Source organism: Euwallacea fornicatus, chromosome 11, assembly GCF_040115645.1.
Source record: "Euwallacea fornicatus isolate EFF26 chromosome 11, ASM4011564v1, whole genome shotgun sequence".
NCBI lineage: Eukaryota > Metazoa > Arthropoda > Insecta > Coleoptera > Curculionidae > Euwallacea > Euwallacea fornicatus.
In genome coordinates, this window is record NC_089551.1 from 235285 (window position 1) to 244995 (window position 9711).

Sequence of the window (9711 nt, forward strand, 5' to 3'; positions counted from 1 at the left end):
CGTACATCTTCCATCGACTCTTACTAGAAAATTGATAAAAACCCAGTGACTTGTTAATCTAAACGAGAACTATCGCAAAATTAAAAATCAATTAATTATCAATAAATTCAGGCAAAACTTAAAAAAAAAAGATTAGAAGATAATTAAAAATTGATAAATTTGGCGGCATCACACTTGCCAACACCAGCATCTGCCACAGTGACAGTGACAGCGCGTTTCAACAAAATGCCGTCTTGTTAAGTGTGAACATCCCCCAAAAAACACTAATTTTTGCCTGTATTTTGCTTTAATTACATCAGGTAAGCTCAATCACCCCCATGCGCACCTCTCCCCCTCACCCAGCACCCCTTAAAACCCTATTTAACTCTCTTTCGAAAACCCTGCGGCTCCCAACACAGGCGGGATCTTTCTCCTCAATTGTGCATCAGTACCCCCTTGTTGGTATCTTCGGTTTATTTACAGTTAAGCTGCAGCATGTCCCAGGACAACGAAGGAGAGCAGCTGCTGAAACTCTTTCAAAGTGCTTTAAACACTCTAAACAAATCGGGAGAAGAGGGTTTGCTTGCTAGAGTTGAAGCAAATAGCAGTCGCAAAGAGCTTAAAAAGCTCAAAAGCTTGGTCACAGAGGTGTTTGGCAAGGCTAATTTCATTAGAGAGTCCATTTCCAAGGCCTACAAGAAAAGCAAAGCTTTAAATTCCAACTTTGATGGGTCACAGTCAAAAGATGAACAGCTACAAAGTGACAGTTCATCAAAAGAGTCTGACAAAACAGATTTGAGCTTTGGGGTTATAGAAGGTACCCCTGAAAAGCTGGGAAGTGTCAAAATTAGCCTCTTGAGACTGAAAAGGCCTGAAAGTTCAGAGGGCCTGATGGGAACCTCAGCTCTTCCAGGTCAAACTTTAGAAGATAGTGTCGTTATAGAGCCTCCTAAAGATTTACAAAACGAAAACAAGGAAGAAAATAAAGAAAACATTGAAAAGGAAAAGCCAAAAATCAAAGTAATTGACATTAAAAAACTAATGGACCCCGAAGCGAAAATCATGGAAATGACACCTAACTGCACTAGTAGTGGTAAAAGTCGGAAATCAGTCACCTTTGATAACTCAATTATTGTGCTGACCAGTTCGGATGAAGACACTCCTAAGAAGGTCCCCAAACAAAACAGTTCCACTCCCTTAAAGGGGGTTTTACGTAAATCCAAAACAACTAATCAAAGTGATTCTGATAGCGATATTACCAAAAGACAAGATAAAAACAAAGGCTCCTCTGAGTCAGAGGAGGATTTGGGCAGGACAAGATCAGGCAGAAAATCGAGAGAAGTTGTCTTGAGAGAGCGTTTTTCTAAGCTTGTGAAAGAGCGCAGCTCCAGGCAATTAAGATTTAGGAATAAACTCGCAGAAGACTCTTCAGATGAGGAGGAGTTGCAGGACAAAAGGTCCAAAAAGCGAAAGAAGAAAGAGCTACTGGAGGAGAGAGATTTGTCTGATGGTTCTTTGTCCTCGGATGTAACTCTGAAGGATTATAAGAAAGCCTCAGAGAGACGCAAAAGGTGCTCTAAAGTAAAACCTTTGAAGCAACCAGATATCAATGATCAGAAGTTAAAGGCTGAAGTATACATTTCCTTACCAAAATTCCAGTGCGAAGATCTGCCAGAGATTTACAGGAAAAAAAAGGAAATTATGGAGATTAAAAATCTGGCTAAACTTCCAGTGATTCAAGTGAAAAAGGCATCTAATTTTGTGGGTAAAGAGGGGGGTGAAGGGAAGAAAATTAAGTTGACTTTAAAGTTAAATAATAAGGGAAAAGAAAATAGTGTCGAGATGTCTTTGAGTCATGAGGAGGAGTCTAAGGATGAAGAAATGGCTGATTTAAGTAAGGAGAAGGAGAATGTCCCAGAAGAGTCAAGTGTCATAGGAGAAGGATTGGTTGATTTAGATGCCAGGGACGGAGCAGATACAACCTTGTCAGATGGGCTAATCCAGGATTGTTGGGTAAGTTTCTCTTTATAGTTTATGTTGGAAATTGATATATTTTGTATTTTTTAGCATTTTTAAGTGTAAAAATGGTCATTACGCCACTGATTATAGAATACTGTAATCAGAAGGTTTTAGAATTTTTTTTTGCATTTAAAGGTAGAAAAAATGCTGCTTTAGTTGCCTATAAAAACCAGAGGCGTACCACCATTATCCTCACTTCCTTTCCCCAGGAGCAAATCGCAGATTCTCCCTGCCCTGAAGAAAATGATGGGACAAACCATGAAAAAGACAATGAAGAAGTTACTCTCAATGATGAAGAGGACAAAGACACTCAGGACACAACTAAAGTAAAAGAAGGTACAAGTGGAGAAACTACTAACACTAAAAACAAAGAAGAATCTACAAAAAACCCTGAGGAAGAAAAGGCCAATGAAGTTTTAAACACTGAAGATAACTCCAATAAGGATGATGCAGAAATACCTGACAGCAACAAAGAAGAACCCCATCAGAAAAAGACATCAGAGAAGAGATCCAACGCTTCGAGCAGTGACAGTGATGACTCATTTTCCCAATTCTCAAAGAAGAAAGACAAGTCCAAGAAGGAAATGATTAAGTAAACAGTTTCCAACTAGGCGATATTGTTAAACATATTAAATTGGTTTTAAGGGAGGTCAAGAGAAGAATGAAAAAAAACAAGGTGTTGTCTGATTCGGAAGGAGATGCCAATGAAGAAAAAGGATCTAGTAGTGGCTCGGAGGAGGAGAAAAAATCAGAGGAGAAGAGGTGAGGATTTGCCTTTTGAAGCTTAGTGTAGTGATGTCATTTTGTCATTGCAATTCGCCCTGTTGTTAGTTGTCAATTGATTTTTAATAATCTTTCTCGGTTCTTCTATAGAAAACCATCTCGAAAGAGGATAAAACGCGTGCGCGACAGCAGCAGCGACGAAGAGGACAAATCGACCAGGAAGCACATACGGCGGGTAGGTCTCCTTTAGGGTTCCCTTTTAAGATTTCTGCATGATATTCTTCCCTCATTTCTCTAAAGATGATCGACCGAGATTCTCTCTCCGAGACTACCAAAAGAGCCGAAGAAGAGGAAAAAATGCGCAAAGCACGCATTTTAGAGAAACAAAAGAAGGTACTAAACCCCCATCTCCTTTTCGTTTCATAAATTTTCCATAATGCCTCATGCACAGTACAATCAAATGGTGGAAATGAAAGCGGACGCCACTGTGGACGAAGTGGTGCTTGATTTCGACGAAAAGACAAACGAGGCATTGCTGAGTGTCGACAAGGCACTGGTTAGGCAGCTTAAACCGCATCAGGTGCAGGGTATCAAGTTCATGTGGGATGCCTCATTTGAATCTCTCAAAAGGGCCGGAAATAACGAGGGCTCCGGTTGCATTTTGGCCCATTGCATGGGCTTGGGGAAGACGCTGCAGGTCATCACGTTGGTGCACACCCTGCTGGTCAACTCGGAGAAAACCAAAGTTGAGAAAGTGCTGGTGGTCTGTCCCGTGAACACTGTACTCAACTGGAAGAGCGAGTTCAAGAAGTGGATTCCTAACTCCGACGATTTGGACGTGAGGATTTTTTGTCTGGGTTGTAGTTTATTTTTAAAGAGATATTTAGGTTTATGAGCTGGTTACGTGCAAGACAAATGCGATGAACCAAGAAAGAAACTATATAGTAAATTCCTGGCATGAGGATGGGGGGGTTCTCATCATCGGCTACACCATGTTCCGAAATTTGAGCAATCCGGACAATAAGAGCTTGTCGAAAAAGCTGAGAGTCTCATTCCAAAAGGGACTCGTAGATCCAGGTTAGTTGAAAAATAGTATATGTCATATTTAGCTGTCACTGAAATGACAGTTGCATCTTTGACGTTTGTTGTGCCTTGGCAACGTGGCGAAAATGGCAAAAACTACTTATATTTTGGACTTTTTAGGTCCGGATTTGGTTGTGTGCGACGAGGGTCATTTGCTCAAAAACGAGAAAACTAACTTAAGCATCGCGATGAATCGCATCAAAACCGCGAGGCGCATCGTGCTGACCGGTACTCCCCTTCAGAACAATCTCCGGGAGTACTGGTGCATGGTACAATTTATCAAGCCTAACTTGTTAGGCACCTACAAGGAGTATCTCAATCGGCAAGTGCCTTTTTCTCACTCACGTGTACACTTCGGCAACCTAAAGATATCCAAACTGACATATGTCAATTTGACAGGTTTGTCAATCCAATCACAAACGGCCAATATACGGACTCTACTCAGCACGACATCATGATAATGCGCAGGCGCTCTCACGTTCTGCACAAGCTACTAGACGGTGTGGTACAGCGGCAAGACTACGCAGTGTTGGAACCTTATTTACCCCCTAAGCACGAGTATGTGCTCTTTCTGAAACTCACTGAAGTGCAGGTGCGTCTCACGTATAAGCTTACTAGGTCGTCCATAGGCATTGCCCTGTCCCTTTAGGCGAAACTCTACAAGCACTACTTGGCAAACTTCGCTCGCAGAGGGGACGGCTCCAACCGCACTTCCTTCCTCTTCACCGATTTCCAAGAGCTGCAGCGCATCTGCACCCACCCGCGTGTGCTTTTGGACAAGAGTAGGGAGCAGAAGGAAAAGCCCATACACGACGATTCTGAGTCCGAAGGATCGATGAAGGATTTTATCGATGACGGTTCGAGGAGCGATTCGGTAACGTCGTCTTCCAACAGCGATAGCTCCTCAGATCAAGACTCGGACGTGTCGATCAAGTCCGGGGATGACAAAAAGAAAAAGACCGGCGGTGAGAAGAGGGGCAGGACGCGAATGACGCGCGCGCAGACTGCACAGAAACGAGAGAACGGAGAGTTGTCCGAGAGCGACAAAGAAGAGGAGGAACCTAAGCAGTGGTGGGACGAATATGTCAACAGGCAGGAGTTGGATAATATCAACCATAGCGCCAAGATTTTCCTTTTGTTTCAAATTCTAAAAGAGTGCGAAGAAATCGGAGACAAAGTGTAAGTATTAAGACATGCGACGAAGGTCATAACTGATTTATAACAATTTAGGCTGGTTTTCTCCCAATCTCTATACACGCTGAACTGCATCGAATATTTTCTGGCGCGCATCCACGAAGCGACCAGAGATGGCGACACCGAGAGAGTGGGCGGACACTCGGGGTGCTGGCTTTTGGGCCTGGACTATTTCCGTCTCGACGGGTCTTCGAGCTGTGATAACCGGGCCAGTTGGTGTGACGAATTCAACGACCCTGAAAGAACCAGAGCGCGGTGAGTATTATTGAAACAACAAGCCATCAAATTGATTGTGGTAACAATGGCGAAAACAAAATCCTTCCATGTTACGAATATCGCCACACATGGTTATTCGAGCTTACTTGGGTTTAAAACAGTGGTAGGAAGGTTTACGGCATTCCTAGCTATTAACAACAGCGTTTACACTCGGCTTTATCACATCTCCTATGTCAAGATACATTTCGGGGTGAAAGGTTGCCACATTTATACTTTTCAATCCACTTCGCCAACTCAATTTATCATTAACAATCATCCATTATTAGCTTATTCCTGATATCGACCAAGGCGGGAGGCTTGGGCATCAATCTTGTAGCGGCAAATCGCGTCATCATCTTCGACGTCTCCTGGAACCCCTCCCACGATATCCAGAGCATATACCGAGTATATCGCTTCGGCCAGACTAAACCCTCCTACATTTACCGCTTCGTTACTTATGTAAGTAGCTGTCTAATACTGTAAAGAATAGGGAATCAAGATGCTTTTAGGGCTCTATGGAGATGAAAATCTATGAGCGGCAAGTGACCAAACAGGCCATTTCTAAGAGAGTGATAGACGAGCAACAGATCGACCGGCATTACAGCCAAAATGACATTCAGGAGCTTTACAAGTAAGGTCAAATTTAACTGTTTGGAGCTGTTGAAATAGGTCGGTTCTAGGACTGATTTGGAGCCTGTAGAGCGGCCCATTCCACGAGTGCCCAAGGATATTCTACTCGGAGAAATGCTGCAAAAGTACGACGGAACTATTTTCAAGTACCACGAGCATCAATCACTACTAGAAAACAAACAAGACGAAGAACTGAACGAAGACGAGCGTAAGGCCGCGTGGGAGGAGTTCGAGAACGAGAAGGTCCTACGCAAGACCACCGTTTCTAATTTCGGCAGCGTCCACTTAGGGGGTGAGGCCCACTTTGAACCACGCTCCCAGGGTAATCTAATTGACTTAATTGCAGCCATTCACAACACGGCGCTCAACTGCTCCCCGCAAATGATCCAGCTGGCGCTCGGCAATATAGTGCGCAAAGACAACCCCACCTGGTCTGACGTGCAAATCAAGGGCATCTTGCCCGCCCTCGTCACCCAGCTGCAGATGCAGATGTCGGAAAACGACTTTTCCATGTATAACCGCGTGCAACAGGAGGTGCGTTTGATGCAGGCTTTGCACGCGCAGCGCATGCGTCAACAATTCATGAACCAATACCTGATGCAGAAACAGCAACTAGCTAATCAGGGTTTGGGCAATCTCGCTGTTACACCCGAGGAGATCAGGCAAATACAGGTGGCTCATCAACCGAGTACTTCGGATGAGGTGATCGATTTGAACGATTGACAGCTGCGGCGCGAGGATTAATTCGATTATGTTCTAAGATTGAAGGAAAAAAATTGATCTAGTGACGTCACCTAGATGCGATATTTTGATCGTTCGGTCCTTACTGACATGTGCGACTGATTACGTAAGTGGGTTTTAAATGCGGGGCAAAGCGGTAACAGAGCGCATGCATCTCTTTTATGTTTTGTTGTAACCGCTGTTAAATTCATCGTTCCGCATTACTAGGCGTTGACAAATATATGATCCGGTGTAAATAGGTAGGATATTTACCAATTGATCCTTTAAAACGAACGCCGCTATTTTATATTTTTTATTATTTTAAGTTTCTGTGATGATTTGATATTGATCTAAGATTTTTTCGTCACCGATTAACGCATGTCCCTCCAAGCTAGGCCTGGAGCGGCTTGATTGTATATACATTATTATTCTCATCTTCAAGCAAACCATTAAATGTTGTTTTGATTGTGATTCCTTTTTTTTTAATTGTTTTATGTAATCAGAAATATGTGGCAACGTCGCAACGGGAACGTTAGTGCTTTTCGATTTGCAGATTTAGAAACCCCTTCGAGATACATATGGCATTGATCGACAAAACAATTGTGACCAAACAGAATCAATATCGTCGGTAATCAACACTGATATTTTACATTTTCTTTACTTTTCCCTGAAACATACAATAATTCATATAAATAAATCAGTTGAGCCGATCTGACAACATGGCCTATGCCAATCGCCATCTGCGAATCACTCGTCCAAAAACTTCTAACCTAATTTTTCGTACACCTAACCGCAACATTTAAGCCTGCGGTCTCAGGACTAAAATAACAACAAAGAAATTCTTAAAAGCCCCATAATGGTAGAGGAGCAGCGTCAGCGCATAGAGCAAGAAATGACCCGTATGATTAACGAACTGGATTTGCAATATTTGCGAAAAATGCAGGTAAGGGTGGTCTCCCTTCAAGCGCAGCCCTACTCACTTAACATCCTGTATTGCCACTGTCACTCTGTTAGATTTGCAGGCTGATATGCATACATGTGCAGCCAATTGCTGCAAAAACCGCGAATACTCTCTGGAAAAGGTACAAAAGTGCGTAGAGAGTTGCTCGGGATCGTTAAATTGGGCTCAAAACTATGTACAAAGAGAGCTGGAATTATTGCAAAATAAGCTGCAGAGATGCGTGATGGATTGTAATGATAATGTGAGAGTGCAGATGGGACCCAATCCTAACGAAAATGAGGTATTAATCCTATCTATAACACTTCAGTGTTCTTTGAACTGGTTTTTAGGTGGAAAAATTTACAAAAATCTTTGAAAATTGCGCCACTAAATGTGTAGACCTGCAGGTTCATTACATTCCAAGCCTGCTCAAGAAAATGAAAAATGATCTGGCAAGTGAACATAAATAGTAGTATGCAAAAAAAATTAGTTATTGAGGATTAAAATAGTGGGGTGTGATAATGGGTCATCTATTGCCACTTTCAATATGCATTTGGTTCTTATTTAAGCATAGAAAGCTGCCTTGTAAATAATTCAATACAGAGATGTTTTTTATAGAGCTATCCCATTTAAAATTTGACAAAGTAACATCCTAAGAGTCCCCTTTGCAGGCACCAAACCAAGTTAACAATGTGATCCCTACATTTTAAATTTCATCTCACTTGAATTCCTTCAAATCTTACTCCAGATTATTTAGGTTTGGGGGTAATCAGCTGATCTAGGGAGTTTGTGTAAAGAATCTTCTGATTTACTGGCAACATTGCCTGTATTTTGGTCAATATTCTGTTTCTCTCCTTAGGTAAGTACAAAGTATGATATGGCCAGTTCTAAACTGGGTATCAATATAGTCAGTAGATAAGTATTCTACCAAGAAATGGGCGATTTTTCACTAAAAGTCTATAAATTATCAATGTGTAGGACCTTAAATGTCCCTTATAATCCTAGTAGTTCTTCATGAAAACTAGCTAGGAATTGCTCCCATTCCTGATGTCCCCATTTTCAGGGCTTTTATGTAATAATATCATTAAAGCAGACAAATTAAATGGCAAAATCAACAAGGAAAACTAGACGCATTTACGTTACAAAACACTACAGGATCATCCTGGCAAATAGCCATGATGCTAGAAATCATGTAAGACCTAATTAAAGGCTCATTTATTCCTACCTCCAAAATTAATTTGTATCTTATTTAAACAGAAAAATGTCTCAGATAAACAAATATACACATATTTTTCCAAGAATTATCCCACTTAAAGTCCGACAATGTTACACCCTAAAAGTCCCTTCCCAGCCCACTTTTTAGGCACCAAACCCACAGTAACAAAGTGATCTCCACGCTTTAATTTCAGCCCCACTTGAGACCCCTGGGAGTGTTGCACTACTGTTACCATATCTGTGATAGTCTTAAAGTTTTTACAATTGACAGACCCAAACTCCACAATCTCATCACCAGCCCTAATCCCTGCATAGTCACTTGGGGAGCCTTCAGTCACTACTGTAACCTTGGCAAATGGTGTTTTGTGGGTTATTAAAGAAGCCTTATTTGAGCCCAAGTCAAGGGGTTGAGTGTCCATAGCTTCATCAGAGGATGTGACAGAATAATAGCCTTGAAGTCCGTTTTCTATCTGCTTCATTAAAGCTTTGTGGTCATTTTGTAAGCAAATAATGCGGTGACGGGCATGTCTCACTTGGTAGATGTCAATGGAGTTGATGGGGAAACCTTCAGGGTCCACTAAAGGCTCATGCATGCCTACACTGTTCTAGTTTGGGGTGAAAATTATTTTTTATGCAAATAATAGCAAGAGAAATGGGGCTTACCTGAGTAAGGATGCTGGTGAGCTCTTGAATTTCCCCTTCGATTTTGTCCTTTTGGGACATGAGCTGCAGCACGTGGGCTCTCACGGAGCCCTGATCAGGTAGTGCCTCTTTCATACTGCTTAATATTTGTACTGAATGTGAGCAATGACTTTGAATTTTCGGTAAATAATTTCTTTGAGGGTTTTTTATGTGGTATTTGTTATTGCTGTCAATCAGCTGATCAATCATTTTGAGGAATTTCTCTTGGGAGTTTTCGAAAACAATGGCAACGATGCCTATATTGGGGAGAG

The 9711-nt window shown here is 41.9% G+C and overlaps 3 protein-coding genes across 4 annotated transcripts; 2 read left to right on the plus strand and 1 right to left on the minus strand.

The window, feature by feature from the left end:
- Nucleotides 1-131: 131 nt before the first annotated feature.
- Nucleotides 132-7074, plus strand: XNP (ATRX chromatin remodeler XNP). Of its 2 annotated transcripts, XM_066287254.1 has the most exons (16): nucleotides 132-299; nucleotides 463-1992; nucleotides 2208-2590; nucleotides 2644-2760; nucleotides 2872-2956; nucleotides 3022-3114; nucleotides 3173-3559; nucleotides 3609-3798; nucleotides 3925-4126; nucleotides 4204-4396; nucleotides 4454-4983; nucleotides 5035-5253; nucleotides 5541-5712; nucleotides 5763-5884; nucleotides 5934-6175; nucleotides 6230-7074. In XM_066287254.1, exons 2-16 carry the CDS (start codon nucleotides 475-477, stop codon nucleotides 6604-6606), a joined length of 4830 nt encoding a protein of 1609 aa, XP_066143351.1. In that variant the 5' UTR covers nucleotides 132-299; nucleotides 463-474; the 3' UTR covers nucleotides 6607-7074. The 2 variants fall into 2 exon arrangements, with proteins under 2 accessions (XP_066143351.1, XP_066143352.1); XM_066287255.1 differs by having other exon boundaries at nucleotides 132-1992.
- Nucleotides 7075-7315: 241 nt separating this feature from the next.
- Nucleotides 7316-8162, plus strand: LOC136341902 (protein FAM136A-like). Its single transcript, XM_066287275.1, has 3 exons — nucleotides 7316-7546; nucleotides 7626-7844; nucleotides 7894-8162. Exons 1-3 carry the CDS (start codon nucleotides 7460-7462, stop codon nucleotides 8011-8013), a joined length of 426 nt encoding a protein of 141 aa, XP_066143372.1. The 5' UTR covers nucleotides 7316-7459; the 3' UTR covers nucleotides 8014-8162.
- Nucleotides 8163-8731: 569 nt separating this feature from the next.
- Nucleotides 8732-9664, minus strand: LOC136341898 (26S proteasome non-ATPase regulatory subunit 9). The gene is made up of 2 exons (XM_066287270.1): nucleotides 9422-9664; nucleotides 8732-9363 (listed from the first exon to the last, which is right to left on the minus strand). Exons 1-2 carry the CDS (start codon nucleotides 9647-9649, stop codon nucleotides 8854-8856), a joined length of 738 nt encoding a protein of 245 aa, XP_066143367.1. The 5' UTR covers nucleotides 9650-9664; the 3' UTR covers nucleotides 8732-8853.
- Between the last annotated feature and the right edge of the window lie 47 nt (nucleotides 9665-9711).

What these genes read in the sequence shown, in the direction of transcription:
- XNP (XM_066287255.1), top strand. Translation starts at nt 475, where the DNA reads ATGTCCCAGGACAACGAAGGAGAGCAGCTGCTGAAACTCTTTCAAAGT. An exon ending in GACATTCAGGAGCTTTACAA is followed by an intron (nt 5,885 to 5,933) that starts GTAAGGTCAAAT and finishes GGTCGGTTCTAG; the next exon opens with GACTGATTTGGAGCCTGTAG. An exon ending in CGGCAGCGTCCACTTAGGGG is followed by an intron (nt 6,176 to 6,229) that starts GTGAGGCCCACT and finishes ACTTAATTGCAG; the next exon opens with CCATTCACAACACGGCGCTC.
- LOC136341902 (XM_066287275.1), top strand. Translation starts at nt 7,460, where the DNA reads ATGGTAGAGGAGCAGCGTCAGCGCATAGAGCAAGAAATGACCCGTATG. An exon ending in AATATTTGCGAAAAATGCAG is followed by an intron (nt 7,547 to 7,625) that starts GTAAGGGTGGTC and finishes TTAGATTTGCAG; the next exon opens with GCTGATATGCATACATGTGC. An exon ending in CCAATCCTAACGAAAATGAG is followed by an intron (nt 7,845 to 7,893) that starts GTATTAATCCTA and finishes ACTGGTTTTTAG; the next exon opens with GTGGAAAAATTTACAAAAAT.
- LOC136341898 (XM_066287270.1), bottom strand. Translation starts at nt 9,649, where the DNA reads ATGATTGATCAGCTGATTGACAGCAATAACAAATACCACATAAAAAAC. An exon ending in TCACCAGCATCCTTACTCAG is followed by an intron (nt 9,364 to 9,421) that starts GTAAGCCCCATT and finishes ACCCCAAACTAG; the next exon opens with AACAGTGTAGGCATGCATGA.